Genomic DNA, 19267 nt, shown 5'->3' on the forward strand with positions numbered 1-19267 from the left:
ACAAATTATCTTTACTCTTTATATTTCACTTCAGGACAGACAGCGTTAATCTGATAAAAGAAACTGAAGTCACAAGAAAATAACCATGCATGACACGTTTCTAGCAAAAAACTATTTGCTTGTCTGTCCACACTGAAGCAAAAATGTTGCAGACATGGCACAATAACTGCCAATCATAACATATTTGATTTTAAATAAACAGCTATGTGGAGCAGGATTTTAGACCAATGAGATTTTACTGTGGGCGGGGCTATCCCATATGACACCTCAAACACAGAAACAAAGCAACTGTCAAAATGTCCTCTCGCAGTTGCGTCTGGTTGAGACAAAAATTTACATGGCAGAGATAGCATTTATTGCTTGCTGCTTTTCGTGTTGTGTATGGTTAGGACATGATGTAAGGCCTTCTTTACATTTATTGTCTGCGTCTAATGAAATTCCATAAACAACAATCAATCAACAACAACAATGGTTTCCTTACGAATGACCACAGATGTGAATCTCAAACAGGGAGTCAATACTGAATGGTTTACAACATGAAGTTGTGAAATACATTAAGGCAAACACTAAGAAACAAAACAAGACTAGAATCCACTCTAGATCCAGATACACACAAAACTTTTATAATGCAGTGGTACGTACCGTTCGGCTGGTAATCCATGGAGATGTCTGAAAGAGCTTGCAATACTGCAGACCTTCGGTACACCACATGCACTCTTCCTCTCTCCTCGTGTTCTTGTGTTCCTCGCACCAAAGGTTCAATGAAATATTCATCAGAATCGGTACGAATCATTCCAGCCTTGGGAGAAAAAAAGATGACCGATTATTATCTGCAATGAAAAGGAAACACAGAGTCTGTCTATCCAATGATCTCTCTAGAGAATACTTTAAAATAACTTAATGTATACTTATATACTAAAATAATACTTCATGTAGGTTTTAGCTGTTCTTAAATTAGATATGTATTCATGCTGTAGGTGCCCCCTCCACTGTAAAATAATGTTCCTGAAAATTGTGCATTTATTCATCAAACATAAAAAAAAAAACATTATCATTAGACATGGAGAGTTCATTATTTAAAACAAAGTTCAGACTATCAGAACAATAACTAAAAAAGAAATTATCTTAATAATGTAATAACTTAATAACCCATTAGATAATTATTACAACTGCATTGTAAAATGTATTTTTTCTGTTTGTATAGAGCAAATAAAATATCACAAAACCTGTCTTTTAAAAGTGGTCACTTAGAAACTATATATTGTATTTGTTTGAGCTTTCTTCAAAGTGTGCTTCAAAACTTTCTTGAGTCATTTAAGATAGAAAATAGTCCAAAGAATTCTTACTAATAGTTGGTCTTCTCAATTAGTGAATTCTCAATAATCAATTGACCATGAGAGAACAATACAAGGTGCACAAAAGTTGCTTCCTTGTTGTTGTTTTGCTCACCCAGTGACATCACATATTTTTTGAAAATATTTTTCTAGTACTTTGTTTCTCATCAAAGCAATTTTCAAACTTGTTTCAAACTAAGACATAGTTTACAAATGAAGTATATTAAAGTATAAGAGATTGTCATTATATGGGTACATTTGTGCCAATAAATATCACCACTAAATGCGAGGCCACTGCCAAGGCACACCATATGCCCTTGTTGGTGTTTGACCCAACCCTCATCCCCACGTTTGAACAGGTACAGAGCAACTGCCTCACCTCTAAACATTCTTTAGAGCCTTTGTTAAGCAATAGTTTGTACATTTGGTGAAACACAGTTTCACCAAATTAATCTTATAATTAAAGCTTACAATTAATTGAAAGCAAAACCGAAGTTCTGATTTTAGGTTCCTCCATGTCCTCCTTACCTGGCCTGATTGCCCAGTTAGGTCCTCTGTCGTCAAATGTACGAGATCATGTAAGGAGTCTTGGAGTGATTTTAGACTCCTCGTTACTTTTCAATAAGCAGATCAGTGCTGTTGTGAAGGGTAGCTTTTTCCACCTAAGATCTATTGCTAAAATAAAACATTTTCTTTCCCATAAAGACTTGGAAATTGTGATCCACTCACTTATTACATCAAGGTTAGACTATTGTGACTCTTTGTACATTGGTCTCCCCCAAACTGCGTTATCCCGCCTACAGCTAGTTCAAAATGTGGCAGCTAGGATTTTAACAGGGTCAAGAAAGAGGGATCACATTTCCTCAGTTTAAGCATCTCTACACTGGCTTCCTGTGAAATTCAGGGTCGATTTTAAAATTCTGATTTTTGTCTACAAGGTACTATCTGGTCTCGCGCCCCAATATATTCTCCTCCCTTACTCCCCCACCAGAGCGCTCAGGTCTGAAGATACATTTTATTGAGGGTTCCTCGTTGCCGCTATAGATCTAAGGATGACCGTGCCTTTTCTGTGATAGGTCCTAATCTATGGAAAAGTCTCCCTTTCCATATGAGGTCAGCTTCATCACTAGCCATTTTCAAATCTTCTTTAAAAACACATTTTTATGAATAGATCATTGAAAATTTTGAAATGGATAAGTACATGATGCTGTATCTAGATGTTTTTATTTATTTTATTATGTTTTATATTTAACTTTAAATCAATCTGTTTTTATTTCACTCTGTCATTATTTATTTATTTGTTTGATCTGTAAAGCACTTTGTGTCAACCTCTGTTGTTTTTAAATGTGCTCTATAAATAAAGGTTGACTTGACTTGACAGTCCAATGAGTGTCTTTACAAATATTGTCTGGCAACCCCGATAATGCTAATAATAAAAAATAAAAAAAACACCACGTTAAATGTATGATGTCTAGGGCTGCAACAACTAATCGATAAAATCGATAATAATCAATAATGAAAATCATCGACAACAAATTTCATTATCGATTAGTTGGATATATGTGGCGAGCATGGAGAAGCTCTGTCAGTGACATCACTTTACAGCCCAGTGAAAATGTGTTGCATGATGAAACACTTTTAAAAAATACAAATTGAAGTTGAAAAAACACGACCCAAGACGTCCAGTGCACGAGAGCACTTTATAAACAATATATGCACAATATGTGTGGGAGCATGTGGCTAAGTCACAACAAATCATACTGATGATATGTATGCCAAACCATCTCAACCTGCAATGTGTGCTCATACAACTACACGTGCTGACTGTCAAGTCATACTTGGTTCAGTACATGTGAGTGGGTGAGTGAGCACACATGATTTTAAATGTACAGTACATGAATTTAAGTGTGTTTGTGTCTATGGGACCGAATTCCTTGCTCTTTTGAAACAGACTCTTAGTTTAACCCAGTCTCTCAGGCCCCAGAGCCGGCCTCCTGTGCGCAGAACAGCCTCTCAGAGTCTTGCTTTGGAATGTGCTGAAAGACTAGCTCTATCTCTCTCTCTCTGGTTTGGTTAGCCTATAGCAGGGGTTGGGAACCTTTTTTCACAAAGGAGCCAATTTTTTAATTTTTGGTTGGAGCATTTTTCGAAAGAGCCATAGCACAAACGAATAATTTACTATTTTCAAAAACAACATTTTTCAATAAAATAAAATGTTTATATTGCCCATAAACTACTCAAAAACACAAAAACAAAAAAATATGCAAAAATTAATAGGTAACATGTTGCAAAATGGAATTGGGTATACGTGTTTGTGCGGGTCTCCATAAAATTACTTCATTTTACAATTGTACATGAAAAAATTCACTTCCCTTTTGGGCTGGGCAATATGTAAAAAATATTTTAACGATAATCGCCTTTAAATTATCGCGATATCCGATTATATGGTCAACCCCCCCTGCCAAGCGTCGGTGAATATTTTTGATTTATTGATTTTGCTTTAAAAATTAAATTAATTTATTGAAACATGCAAAACTTAAACAAAAGATATTTCTAAATTCAAACTGCACTTTAAACAAAATGAAAAAAGCAATTAAAATAACAAAGTGATTAAAAAATCTTATTTAACCACCTCCCCAAATCCAAACATTTACCGTCTCCAACGGCCCCATTTGCTATCACGCAAGTATCCGTCAACGACACCAGGTGAAAAATTACTAATAGCCTAAAAATTAAGAACTAAAGACAGTTATAAATGTAAAGATAATTATAATAATCATCATAATAAATAAGCCTAATAAATTCCCTTGTGTTCCCAATAAATGCTGCCAAATGTGTGTTCTTATCGAATGTGTTTGTATTGCGTTTTGGTAATACAGTTAATGCTGCCTAAAGAAAATAAAACAGAACTCAATTTTAGGTTGAAGGTGTACGTGTCTTGTGTTACTTTATGATTTAATCACTTTCATCTTTGTTTCTTTATACAAAGATATATCAGAATCAGAATGAGCTTTATTGCCAAGTATGCTTACACATACAAGGAATTTGTCTTGGTGACAGGAGCTTCCAGTACACAACAATACAGAAACAGCAACAAGACTTTTAAAAAATAATTAAAATTGAATAAAAAATAGATAAATATTGAAAAGAAAAAAGTATACAGTTGTGCTCAAAAATTTGCAGACCCTGGCAGAAATTTTGAAATTTTGGCATTGATTTTGAAAATATGACTGATCATGTCTTTTATTTAAGGATAGTGATCATATGAAGCCATTTATTTTCACATAGTTGTTTGGCTCCTTTTTAAATCATAATGATAACAGAAATCACCCAAATGGCCCTGATCAAAAGTTTACATACCCTTGAATGTTTGGCCTTGTTACAGACACACAAGGTGACACACACTGGTTTAAATGGCAATTAAAGGTTAATTTCCCACACCTGTGGCTTTTTAAATTGCAATTAGTGTCTGTGTATAAATAGTCAATGAGTTTGTTAGCTCTCACGTGGATGCACTGAGCAGGCTAGATACTGAGCCAAGGGGAGCAGAATAGAACTGTCAAAAGACCTGCATAACAAGGTAATGGAAATTTATAAAGATGGAAAAGGATATAAAAAGATATCCAAAGCTTTGAAAATGCCAGTTCAATCACTTATTAAGAAGTGGAAAATTCAGGGATCTTAATACCAAGCCAAGGTCAGGAAGACCAAGAAAGATTTTAGCCACAACTGCCAAAATAATTTTTCAGGATACAAAGAAAAACCCACAGGTAACCTCAGGAGAAATACAGGCTGCTCTGGAAAAAGACGGTGTGGTTGTTTCAAGGAGCACAATACGACGATACTTGAACAAAAATGAGCTGCATGGTCAAGTTGCCAGAAAGAAGCCTTTACTGCGCCAATGCCACAAAAAAGCCCGGTTACAATATGCCCGACAACACCTTGACATGCCTCACAGCTTCTGGCACACTGTAATTTGGAGTGACGAGACCAAAATAGAGCTTTATGGTCACAACCATAAATAAGCGCTATGTTTGGAGAGGGGTCAACAAGGCCTATAGTGAAAAGAATACCATCCCCACTGTGAAGCATGGTGGTGGCTCACTGATGTTTTGGGGGTGTGTGAGCTCTAAAGGCATGGGGAATCTTGGCAAGATGAATGCTGTAACGATGCTGGCACTGGCAATGATGAAGACGAAGACAATGACGTGAAGATGAAGAACCCAAGTGCAGTTTATTTACAAACGTGATAACCAATAACCCTAACTACAAACGTGAAACATAAAACATGAACATGGACTTGACTATGGCTTGACTATAAACATGACTTGACTATGCACATACACATTCACATTCAATACTTCACAATCGACAATGGCAAACACGAGGGCTTAAATGCAAGACATGGGAGAAGATAAACCAATGAACAAACAGAACTCTAACAAGATAATTAAACAATAAACCAATGAAAACATGACACATGAACTTGGAGGGAAAACATGAAATCACATGACAAGGTATCACATGACATGAAACAGGAACTAAACTTTTCAAAATAAAAGACATGAATCAACAAAATACAAATGACAAATGCAGCATGTTATCAGAAAATACTGGCAGAAAATTTGCATTCTTCTGCACGAAAGCTGCGCATGAGACGCTCTTGGACTTTCCAGCATGACAATGACCCTATGCACAAGGCCAAGTTGACCCTCCAGTGGTTACAGCAGAAAAAGGTGAAGGTTCTAGAGTGGCCATCACAGTCTCCTGACCTTAATATCATCGAGCCACTCTGGGGAGATCTCAAACGTGCGGTTCATGCAAGACGACCAAAGACTTTGCATGACCTGGAGGCATTTTGCCAAGACGAATGGGCAGCTTTACCACCTGCAAGAATTTGGGGCCTCATAGACAACTATTACAAAAGACTACATGCTGTCATTGATGCTAAAGGGGCAATACACAGTATTAAGAACTAAGGGTATGCAGACTTTTGAACAGGGGTCATTTCATTTTTTTCCTTGTTGCCATGTTTTGTTTTATGATTGTGCCACTTTGTTATAACCTACAATTGAATATGAATCCCATAATAAAAGAAATGTGTTTTGCCTGCTCACTCATGTTTTCTTAAAAAAATGGTACATATATAAGTGTATGCAAACTTTTGAGCACAAATGTATATAGAATACACAATAGACAATATATATATATATATATATATATATATTATATATATATACACAGTATCTCACAGAAGTGAGTACACCCCTCACATTTTAGTAAATATTTTATCTTTTCATGTGACAACACTGAAGAAATGACACTTTGCTACAATGTAAAGTAGTGAGTGTACAGCTTGTATAACAGTGTAAATTTGCTGTCCCCTCAAAATAACTCAACACACAGCCAATAATGTCTAAACTACTGGCAACAAAAGTGAGTACACCCCTAAGTGAAAATGTCCAAATTGGGCCCAAAGTGTCAATATTTTGTGTGGCCACCATTATTTTCCAGCACTGCCTTAACCCTCTTGGGCATGGAGTTCACCAGAGCTTCACAGGTTGCCACTGGAGTCCTCTTCCACTCCTCCATGACGACATCACGGAGCTGGTGGATGTTAGAGACCTTGCGCTCCTCCACCTTCCGTTTGAGGATGCCCCACAGATGCTCAATAGGGTTTAGGTCTGGAGACATGCTTGGCCAGTCCATCACCTTTACCCTCAGCTTCTTTAGCAAGGCAGTTGTCGTCTTGGAGGTGTGTTTGGGGTCGTTATCATGTTGGAATATTGCCCTGCGGCCCAGTCTCCGAAGGGAGGGAATCATGCTCTGCTTCTGTATGTCACAGTACATGTTGGCATTCATGGTTCCTTAATGAACTGTAGCTCCCCAGTGCCGGCAGCACTCATGCAGCCCCAGACCATGACACTCCCACCACCATACTTGACTGTAGGCAAGACACACTTGTCTTTGTGCTCCTCACCTGGCTGCCGCCACACACACTTGACACCATCTGAACCAAATAAGTTTATCTTGGTCTCATCAGACCATAGGACATGGTTCCAGTAATCCATGTCCTTAGTCTGCTTGTCTTCAGCAAACTGTTTGCGGGCTTTCTTGTGCATCATCTTTAGAAGAGGCCTCCTTCTGGGATGACAGCCATGCAGACCAATTTGATGCAGTGTGCGGCATATGGTCTGAGCACTGACAGTCTGACCCCCCCACCCCTTCAACCTCTGCAGCAATGCTGGCAGCACTCATACGTCTATTTCCCAAAGACAACCTCTGGATATGATGCTGAGCACGTGCACTCAACTTCTTTGGTCGACCATGGCGAGGCCTGTTCTGAGTGGAACCTGTCCTGTTAAACCGCTGTTTTGTCTTGGCCACTGTGCTGCAGCTCAGTTTCAGGGTCTTGGCAATCTTCTTATAGCCTAGGCCATCTTTATATAGAGCAACAATTCTTTTTTTCAGATCCTCAGAGAGTTCTTTGCCATGAGGTGCCATGTTGAACTTCCAGTGACCAGTATGAGAGAGTGAGAGCGATAACACCAAATTTAACACACCTGCTCCCCATTCACACCTGAGACCTTGTAACACTAACAAATCACATGACACCGGGGAGGGAAAATGGCTAATTGTGCCCAATTTGGACATTTTCACTTAGGGGTGTACTCACTTTTGTTGGCAGTATTTTAGACATTAATGGCTGTGTGTTGAGTTATTTTGAGGGGACAGCAAATTTACACTGTTATACAAGCTGTACACTCACTAATTTACACTGTAGCAAAGTGTCATTTCTTCAGTGTTGTCACATGAAAAGGTATAATAAAATATTTACTAAAATGTGAGGGGTGTACTCACTTCTGTATCTATATATATATATATACACTATATTGCCAAAAGTATTCGCTCACCCATCCAAATAATTGAATTCAGGTGTTCCAGTCACTTCCATGGCCACAGGTGTATAAAATGAAGCACCTAGGCATGCAGACTGCTTCTACAAACATTTGTGAAAGAATGGGCCGCTCTCAGGAGCTCAGTGAATTCCAGCGTGGTACTGTGATAGGATGCCACCTGTGCAACAAGTCCAGTCGTGAAATTTCCTCGCTACTAAATATTCCACAGTCAACTGTCAGTGGTATTATAACAAAGTGAATGCGATTGGGAATGACAGCAACTCAGCCACGAAGTGGTAGGCCACGTAAAATGACAGAGCGGGGTCAGCGGATGCTGAGGCGCATAGTGCGCAGAGGTCGCCAACTTTCTGCAGAGTCAATCGCTACAGACCTCCAAAGTTCATGTGGCCTTCAGATTAGCTCAAGAACAGTGCGTAGAGAGCTTCATGGAATGGGTTTCCATGGCCGAGCAGCTGCATCCAAGCCATACATCACCAAGTACAATGCAAAGCGTCAGATGCAGTGGTGTAAAACACGCCGCCACTGGACTCTAGAGCAGTGGAGACGCGTTCTCTGGAGTGACGAATCACGCTTCTCCATCTGGCAATCTGATGGACGAGTCTGGGTTTGGTGGTTGCCAGGAGAACGGTACTTGTCTGACTGCATTGTGCCAACTGTGAAGTTTGGTGGAGGAGGGATTATGGTGTGGGGTTGTTTTTCAGGAGCTGGGCTTGGCCCCTTAGTTCCAGTGAAAGGAACTCTGAATGCTTCAGCATACCAAGAGATTTTGGACAATTCCATGCTCCCAACTTTGTGGGAACAGTTTGGGGATGGCCCCTTCCTGTTCCAACATGACTGCACACCAATGCACAAAGCAAGGTCCATAAAGACATGGATGAGCGAGTTTGGTGTGGAAGAACTTGAGTGGCCTGCACAGAGTCCTGACCTCAACCCGATAGAGCACCTTTGGGATGAATTTGAGTGAAGACTGTGAGCCAGGCCTTCTCGTCCAACATCAGTGTCTGACCTCACAAATGCGCTTCTGGAAGAATGGTCAAAAATTCCCATAAACGCACTCCTAAACCTTGTGGAAAGCCTTCCCAGAATAGTTGAAGCTGTTATAGCTGCAAAGGGTGGGCTGACGTCATATTAAACCCTATGGATTAAGAATGGGATGTCACTTAAGTTCATATGCGTCTAAAGGTAGGTGAGCGAATACTTTTGGCAATATAGTGTATATATATACACACACACACACACATACACACACACACACATACATATACATACATATATATACATACATATACACACACACATACATATATATATATATATATATATATATACATACATATACACATATATACATATATATGAATATATATACATACATTCAAACACACACAGACACACACACACACACACACACACACACACACATACATACACACATACACATACGTAGTGCAAATCTAAATACAAATCGGTTATATACAGTATATATACAATATATATTACTGAACCTGCAGAGTTGCGTTCACAATGTGTATGAACGAACTGCTCCGTGGAAATAAAGCCAACTAAACTTACAGCACCTCACGAGATGATCGGAGATCATTTGTAGCATTCTCATAGACAGCATTATTCTTGCAAACAGTTTTAAGATGAATGAAACAGAGAAAAAGGAGTGATAACTCTTTACATATGCTTGTTCCACGAGACAGGGTGCCGTTGCACGCCTTTGAACAAACAGCGAATCAGACACAAGCACTGACGGCTTTTCTTTTGTCTGTTCTTAAAAATATAATAAAGTGTGTTTCTTCAAGCGTGTGTCTTTTTGACTAACAGCATTTCGTGTCATGTGTCACTCCGAATCGTCTTACTGGTCAACTGCCTGTTGCGGGTAGATGAGTAAAATTACTCGCACATTAAATACATGCACGTGAACAAGGAGCTTGCGAACTGGATTCAGCCTTGTCGCATTTGGAGTGTAGAGGTGATATTACACACCTTGGGCGCACATAAAACATAACAAACGTTCATAAAATCACTCGTAGAAAATGCTCTTAACAGCCAAGATCAATAGTTATTGGGAAATAAGGCCCAGAACTCTATGAATGTGCGTGTCTTGGAGAAGCGCTTTCATTGCACTCGTGAATAGCAGAGCTCACTGCGCACACATATCAAATCAGACACGCATCGGCGGCTTTTCTTTCATCTGTTCTTCCAAATACAATCACGTTTCGTCAAACACTAGGGGTCCCTATATGAAACGCCACAACTAGCTGAACCGTGTTACGTGGATTGCCGGTGCAGGTGCATGCAAGCTGCTGCGTGCATAGTAGCAGGTGCACCGGTCTGCACGTAACCTCCCCCAACGCCCCAAAAAACATTGTATAGTTCCCCACATCCATGGGGGGGGGGAGACGTATCTACTATGGGAGCAGCCGCGGCCTTTTCTCTCTATGTTTTCTCTCCACAGAATATTCAGTTATTCAGCTGGGGTCATTTTAACGCTCAATATATGCGCCGGGGAAGGTGTTCTTTTCCTATCCTATTCTTTCAGGGGGAAAAGACCCCGCGAAGACCACATCCTGCCCGGAGGGGAGGTAACATGTGGCAAGCACGTCATGTGGGCTCAGAGCCGCACATGGAAGAGGCGCGGTGGTAGGTCCTGCCTGAAAGGGGAGGAGCTCTACAAACACGGCGACCGGGACAGAGAGGGCTCTGTCGAAGGGAGACGCAGGTCTGCCGACAGGGAGACCATACTGCGGAAAATATATCACATGGGGTTACCGGAGTAACTGGCACCTGTGGAGCACCTACCTCAGTAAGGGCATATTAGCACACGTACTGGTTCCGGCTGTGAATTCCTTTGCTGAATTCATGAGCCACAGAGCTAGGGAGGAAGGACATCCAGGGTTCACGGGTTTGTGAACTCGCATGGGAAAATAAGTGCACATCTTCGCCTCTTTGGAGGGGAAAGGTGCTATACGCAAGCGATACACCCGGCAAGCTGTCCGTATTCCCGAATTTACCTGTTCATACCTGACAGAACACGGGACGAAACCGGCTCAACCCGGAGATTGTAAAATCTTGCAAAGGTATTGGGTGTCGCCCAGTCCGCTGCCCTGCAGATGTCTGCTAGAGAGATGCCATGGGCCAGTGCCCATGAGGATGCCAGACTCCTTGTGTAGTGTGCTCGTATTCCCGAAGGGGCGGGCACGGCCTGGGCCTGGTATGCCATAGCAATGGCATCCACGATCCAGTGGGCAAGCCTCTGTCTGGAGACAGCGTTCCCTTTCCGCTGTCCGCCAAAGCAGACAAAGAGCTGCTCAGAGTGTCTAAGGCTCTGCGTGCGATCCAAGTAGATGGGCAAAGTACGCAACGGACACAGCAACAACAGGGCTGGGTCTGCCTCCTCCTGGGGCAGCGCTTGCAGGTTCACCACCTGATCCCTGAAGGAGGTTGTGGGAACCTTGGGTACATAGCCCGGCCGGGGTCTCAGGATCACGTGAGAGTCACCCAGACCGAACTCCAGGCAGGTATCGCTGACAGAGAATGCTTGCAGGTCCCCGACCCTCTTGATGGAGGTGAGCGCAATCAGGAAGGCCGTCTTCAAGGAGAGGGCTTTCAACACGACTGACTCTAGTGGCTCAAAGGGGGCTCCGCGAAGGCCCAGGAGGACCATGGAGAGATCCCATGAGGGGAACAGGCGTGGCCTAAGAGGATTCAGCCTCCAGGCAGCTCTCAGGAACCTGATGATCAGGTTGTTCTTCTCTAAGGACTTACCGTCCACTGTATCGTGGTGTGCCACTATGGCAGCCATATACACCTTCAAGGTGGAGGGGGACAGCCGTTCCTCCAAGAAGGAAAGCACTGACCCGACTGCGCATCTCTGAGTGTCTTCAGCTCAGGAAGAACACCAATTTGCAAACCGACGCTACTTCAGGGTATAAAGCTGCCTCGTGGAGGGAGCTCTGGCCTGAGTGATCGTGTCTACCACTGCTGGTGGTAGGCCACTTAGGTCCCGTCCAAGGGCCAGACGTGGAGGTTCCAGAGGTCTGGGCGCGGGTGCCAGATGGTGCCCCGTCCCTGAGAAAGAAGGTCCTTCCTCAGGGGAATTCACCAGGGAGGGGCTGTTGTGAGGAGCGTGAGGTCTGAGAACCAAGTCTGGGTGGGCCAATACGGGGCCACAAGGGTGACCTGCTCCTCGTCCTCCATGACCTTGCACAGGGTCTGTACAAGTAGGCTCACTGGAGGGAACACATACTTGCGCAGCCCCCGGGGCCAGCTGTGTGCCAGCGTGTCTGGGCCGAGGGGGGCCCCCGTTGGAGAATACCAGAGCGGGCAGTGGGATGTTTCTCGGGAGGCAAATAGATCTACTTGCGCTTTGCCGAACTGACTCCAAATCAGCTGGACCACCTGGGGGTGGAGTCTCCACTCTACCCTGAGCGTCACCTGCTGCGACAGCGCGTCCGCTGTGGCGTTGAGGTTGCCCGGGATGTGAGTGGCCCACAGCGACCTCAGTCGCCGCTGACTCCATAGGAGGAGATGGCGGGCGAGTTGCAACATGCGACGTGAGCGTAAGCCGCCTTGCCGATTTATATACGCTACTGTCGCTGTGTTGTCTGTCCGGACCAACACATGCTTGCCCCGGATCAACGACAAAAGCCTCTACAGGGCGAGCAATACTGCCAGCAACTCGAGGCAGTTGATGTGCCAACACAGTCGTGGTCCTGTCCAGGAGTCAGCGGCTGCGTGCCCGTTGCACACTGTAAAACCCTCTTCATCTCGGCTGGAGGGACAGGTTCTATCGCGCCCTTGCGCAATAGAGTTAGTTCAGGCAGGTCACGCGAGTCAAGCTGATGCTCAGTTGATCATGATGTCTACCACTACAATTGAAACGCTTATCAGAGCAATCCTATTTAAGTTCTCCATTTATTAATCGCCTTAGCTGCCATTTCGGTGCATGGATGCAAGCTGCACTTTATACCCTCCTCCATCCGCAGCTCCACCTCTTGTATGGCAGCTTTGTAGTGATCGACCGATATGGGTTTTTTAATGGTCGATGCTGATGCCGTTGAGATGATGAGAGCAGGGTGGCCAATAAGCTGATACATTGCCTATATATCACACAATTTAATATAGTAAATAACAAACATAAAATTGCAAAAAAATGTATAAACTCTTATTTAGCACAATATTTACTCAATTTCACACAAAACTTTAACTTTGTAAAAAAGAATCTAAAAAAATAATATTGTACCGTCATGATTTGTGAATCTGAGGAACTTTTGATCCTGGCTGATAAAATCTGTGCTTCAGAAGATATTATACGAGCGCTCGACTGGAACAAAATACTGGATTTTCGTGAGGTTCGTGAATTACATCTGTTTAAACGAGATATCTGCGTATTTGCAGACGGTATATAAGTTTTATTGATATTTGCCTTTTATCTTAAGAAAGTTAAAAGTGACAGGGAACTGCTGAGGAGGGGCTGACAGAATACATGCTTTAAAGGTAAATAAATGAGCGCTCCACAGGATGCTGGATCTGCTCAAGTTGTGTGAGGTTTCTTTATTATATCTGTTTAAACGAGATATGTGCATATTTGCAGACGGTATATGATATTAGTTTTATTGATATTTGCCTTTTATCTTTAGACAAGATAGTTAAACGTTACAGGGAATTGTTGAGGAGAGAGACGGAGAATGAAACAGCCAAGCACTTTAACGTTATAAGCTCAAACGCGTCTGCCGTGGCTCTGATATGCGGACCGTTTAAATGACACTGTGTTGCACACTGGACTATTATTGTAGTAACACGATAGCACATAACAACAAAACGAACCATGACAGGTTGTTTATGTCTCAGTCGCTTCACATGCAAACAGGAGATTCTCAGCGCCCTCAAGAAACAAATCGGCCAAAAGGGAAGATTTCTCGGCCAATGCATAATTAAAAAATTCTGAATATCAGCTAATTTATTGGCCGCGGCGAGATATCGATCGACCACTACAGCTTTGCTTTTTAGTTTTCTCTATACCTGTCTCGTGTTCTGTGCTCTCAGACTACAATAGTTTGCCAGTTTGGAATTCCTATCATAAATGTGTTATTGCCCCTTGTTCTTGATTTATCAACTTGATATACAGTATTTGAAGTTCTTTTAAGTGTCTATTGAATCTATTATGCAATGAAGGATTCATTTGTACTTGAGGTGCAAATTAATTCGAGACGAAGGTCTAGAGGTGACTCATCCTTAAGACCTTGCAAAATCAGATAAATATTAAATGTTCATTTCCAGAGATAATTCTGAAATTTGGGCAATAATGTATGGCATATAATGATAATGATAGTGAATATAATTATTCATTCAAGTATTCAAATCAAGTATTCATTTGATGAAAGTAGTCCTGACTGAAATGTTATTGCTAAAAACTTAACCTATGATAATATATGAAAAATGCTAACTTTTTTGAGTTGGGAAAAACAAATTGTTGAATCAGAGTTTTGAATCCATTCATTGAAACGAAAAGTTTTATCTGATTTATCTAAAGATACGCCACTGAAGTTTCAATGAGAGATGCTATTCAAACATCTCTGTCCTAATGTTCGTGAGTTGCAAATCAAGGAGGTATCGCTTGAAGTAGTCCAATGCTGTGGTCATCAAAAAAGTTAATGGGCAAATAAAAAGCATATTATTGTTGTGTAGTTTATTATCACTTGCAAGATCATCACGAATATACTGTATCATGAATATTGTAAATAACATCCAGTCATAATATGTTCAATGTATAATTAAAAGGAAAGTAAATGGCCACATAAAAACCACATTGACAAGATCATTGCAAATATAACATAGATGTTCAATATACAATCTAGTCCTTCCTTTAATATGTTCAAATAGCAGATGCCTATGTTTCATGATTATATTTAGTCCTGGGCCATAGGGAGGCGTCTAGGGGCAGTCACTGTACCCACAAGTCAAAATAATGTTAGTGGGGGAGATTATGATGATGCTGATGGAAACTCTTATGATAATTATTATAAAAACTGAGGCGTACCCAGTCTCTTTCAAACTGCCCAAGGCTAGTAAATAGATTGTGCACTATGCTCCAGGATAGAATCAGAAATGCAGCAAACGGCAAGTGGAGATTTACTGAGCATGATCTATCTTGACTGTGCACGCCTACAAGTTTTGAACTGCTGTTTAACCTTGTAACATGCTGCTTCCTTTGCACTTATGACCTTTTACGAAAAAATGTGAAAAGGCAACAAAGAAGCAAATAGTTGGTTAACGCTGAGACAATTCAAGAACATTTCATAAGGAGTCGTTATTTTCAGATGGCCATCATTATATGCCATACATTATTGCCCAGATTTCCAACATTATTTCCAGAAATCAACATTTAAAATTTGTCTGATTTTGCAAGGCCTTAAGGATGAGTCATCTCTAGACCTTCATCTCGAATTAATTTGCACCTCAAGTACAAATTAATATGACTTTTGGGAGAGGAGAAGAAGAAATACTGTATATAATAGTTCAAAATAATATAGGCTAAAGTGTGTGATCCAGTCTTGGAATCATAAGTGCATAGAAATTAATGCTTTAAAAGCATTTTAAAGAGCACTCTTGGAGATTATGTGCCCTTGAATAAGGATAAGGAACAGGGTTATGACATAAAAATGTGGCCATGTTCTGTGTCACGTTTAATGTGTTTTTGTTCATGTTTTGTGTTTCATGTCATGTGATTTCCTGTTCTATAGTAATGTGTTTCATGTCATGTGATTTTCTGTTTTATAGTCATGTGTTTCCTGGTCATGTGACATCCTGTTTCCTTCCATGTTCATGTGTCTTGTTTTTATTGGTTCATTGTTTGAGTTACTCATTATCAGTCTTGTCTTTTCATTGGTTTTAGTTTATTAGTCTTATCTTGTTAATAGTTCTGTCTGTTCATTGGTTGTCTTGTTACCCTTGTCCATGTATTGATACCCTCATGTTTGCCATGGTCCTTGGTCAGGTATTGTTAATGTATCGTTGGTTGGTTGTCAAGTCAAGTCAAGTCCATGTTTATGTTTCTGTTCACGGTTTTTGGTTTTCACGTTTATGAATAAACTGCACTTGGATCCTTCACATCATCATCGTCTTCGTCTGCCTTTCATTGCCAGCATATGCTACAGAATACCTGACCCACACTGTGGACCCAGCAGTTCAGCTCATGTGCCTACATCAGGGGAATCGTCCCCTGGAGGAATACGTAGAAGACTTCTGGCCAACCACGTTGGGATCGCCCACAAACACTTCTTCCAGGCATGCTTGAATGAGCCGGTGTTTTCTCTGATGCCTGGCGGTCGGAGTACCTTCAGTCTGGTGCAATACATCGACTTCGCCCTGTGGATGAGTGGTTCTTCTTTCACTGTAGGAGAGGCTGATAAAGAACTAGTCACTCCTACAGTGGCCACCGAGCCAGAGATCTCACGTCATGGCCGCCGAGCCAGAGTTCCCACGTCATGGCCGCCGAGCCAGAGTTCCCACGTCATGGCCGCCGAGCCAGAGTTCCCACGTCATGGCCGCCGAACCAGAGCTCCCATGTCATGGCCGCCGAGCCAGAGTTCCCACGTCATGTTTGACAAGCCAGGGTCCCACGTCATGGTCGCAGAGCTTGCGCCACCTTCTGCCCCGGATCCTGAGTCTGCTCCATGCCTTGTCACAGCCATGCCTCGGCCTGCTCCATGCCATGTCACAGCCACGCCAGAGTCAGCTCCATGCCATGTCACAGCCACGCCAGAGTCAGCTCCATGCCATGTCACAGCCACGCCTGAGTCAGCTCCATGCCATGTCACAGCCACGCCTGAGTCAGCTCCACGCCATGTCACAGCCACGCCTGAGTCAGCTCCACGCCATGTCACAGCCACGCCTGAGTCAGCTCCACGCCATGTCACAGCCACGCCTGAGTCAGCTCCATGCCATGTCACAGCCACGCCTGAGTCAGCTCCATGCCATGTCACAGCAACACCTCAGCCTGCTCCATGCCATGTCACAGTAACGCCTGAGCCTGTCACAATAATGCCTCAGTCTCCTTCACGTCATGTCACAGCCGAACCTCAGTCTGCTCCATGCTATGTCACAACCAAGCTTCAGTCTGCTCCATGCCATGTCACAGCCAAGCTTCAGTCTGCTCCATGCCATGTCAGCCAAGCTTCAGTCTGCTCCATGCCATGTCACAGCCAAGCTTCAGTCTGCTCCATGCCATGTCACAGCCAAGCTTCAGTCTGCTCCATGCCATGTCAGCCAAGCTTCAGTCTGCTCCATGCCATGTCACAGCCAAGCTTCAGTCTGCTCCATGCCATGTCACAGCAACGCCTCAGCCTGCTCCATGCCATGTCACAGCCACACCTCAGCCTGCTCCATGCCATGTCACAGCAACACCTCAGCCTGCTCCATGCCATGTCACAGCAACACCTGAGCCTGTCACAATAACGCCTCAGTCTCCTTCACACCATGTCACAGCCACGCCTCAGCCTGCTCCATGCCATGTCACAGCCACGCCTCAGCCTGCTCCATGCCATGTCACAGCCACGCCTCAGCCTGCTCCATGCCGTGTCACAGCAATGCCTCAGCCTGCTCCATGTCACAGCAATGCCTCAGCCTGCTCCATGCCATGTCACAGTAACGCCTGAGCCTGTCACAATAACGCCTCAGTCTCCTTCACGCCATGTCACAGCCGAACCTCAGTCTACTCCATGCCATGACACAACCAAGCTTCAGTCTGCTCCATGCCATGTCACAAGCAAGCCTCTGCTCCACGCTCCAGGCCCACCTCCGCTCTACAAGACAGCGCTCATGCCTGCCACAGCCAACGAGTCAGCATCCACACCTACCATGGCCAAGTCAGGATCCTGCTGTACCATGTTACCACGTCATGCCATGTAGCCACGTCAAGTCACCACGCCCCCGCCCCCCAGCTCCCTCACAGTGAACTTTGTGTTTATGTTTTGGGACGTCGGGAGCCACCCTTAGTTGGGGGGATGTCACGTTTGATGTGTTTTTGTTCATGTTTTGTGTTTCATGTCATGTGATTTCCTGTTCTACAGTCATGTGTTTCATGTCATGTGATTTTCTGTTTTATAGTCATGTGTTTCCTAGTCATGTGACATCCTGTTTCCTTCCATGTTCATGTGTCTTGTTTTTATTGGTTCATTGTTTGAGTTACTCATTATCAGTCTTGTCTTTTCATTGGTTTTAGTTTGTTAGTCTTGTTATCTTGTTTATAGTTATGTCTGTTCATTGGTTGTCTTGTTACCCTTGTCCATGTATTTATACCCTCATGTTTGCCATGGTCCTTGGTCAGGTATTGTTAATGTATCTTTGGTTGGTTGTCAAGTCAAGTTAAGCCATGTCAAGTCAAGTTTAGTCCAGTCTAGTTCATGTTTATGTTTCTTTTCATGGTTTTTGGTTTTCACATCATTATCGTCTTCATCTGCCTTTCATTGCCAGCATATGCTACATTCTGATCATTACCAGTGCAATGTATTATAGACAGTAAGAAAGCCGCTGGTCTAGTAGATCACGACTGAACATAAAGCCCTTTTTTATCCGTGAGTGCTTGGGTTTTTGTATCCAAGGAAACCACACCAGTGAATGCTGAAAAATAAAGATGTTTTTTCATTACCATTTACATTGAAATGATCTTCCAAGAGACCATTTCATTGAAGGGCACAGAACCATAATGAGGTTGTGACAACTATAGTGATGGTCAAATATCACAAATGTCACATTCACTGAATAGATTAATGCCATTCTCAGTCATCCACTTTTACACACAATCCTCATTCAAAACAATAAATGCATCTTTGAGGTGACATTGCCTGAGAAAAATATGGAAGACACAGGGTGGTCACCTCTATGACAATCCCATTAGCCACAATGACCAATAAGTAGCTTGCTTTGTGGAGCAGACAATCACAGGTGTTTGGACAGAGCCTCTGCCTTGCCATTACCTAAACAGCAGCCTTCAAAAAGGGATCA

At 42.6% G+C, this 19267-nt stretch overlaps 1 protein-coding gene across 1 annotated transcript in view; it reads right to left on the reverse strand.

Annotated features, from left to right (window-relative positions):
- Positions 1–19267, reverse strand: part of LOC127434483 (A disintegrin and metalloproteinase with thrombospondin motifs 3-like) — a 217127-nt gene that overhangs the window by 177098 nt on the left and 20762 nt on the right. Inside the window, exon 4 of the mRNA XM_051687301.1 lies at positions 643–799. Coding sequence (XP_051543261.1) covers positions 643–799 — 157 coding nt within the window. The remainder of the gene's footprint in view (positions 1–642; positions 800–19267) is intronic.

Source organism: Myxocyprinus asiaticus, chromosome 4 (assembly GCF_019703515.2).
Source record: "Myxocyprinus asiaticus isolate MX2 ecotype Aquarium Trade chromosome 4, UBuf_Myxa_2, whole genome shotgun sequence".
Taxonomy (NCBI): Eukaryota; Metazoa; Chordata; class Actinopteri; order Cypriniformes; family Catostomidae; genus Myxocyprinus; species Myxocyprinus asiaticus.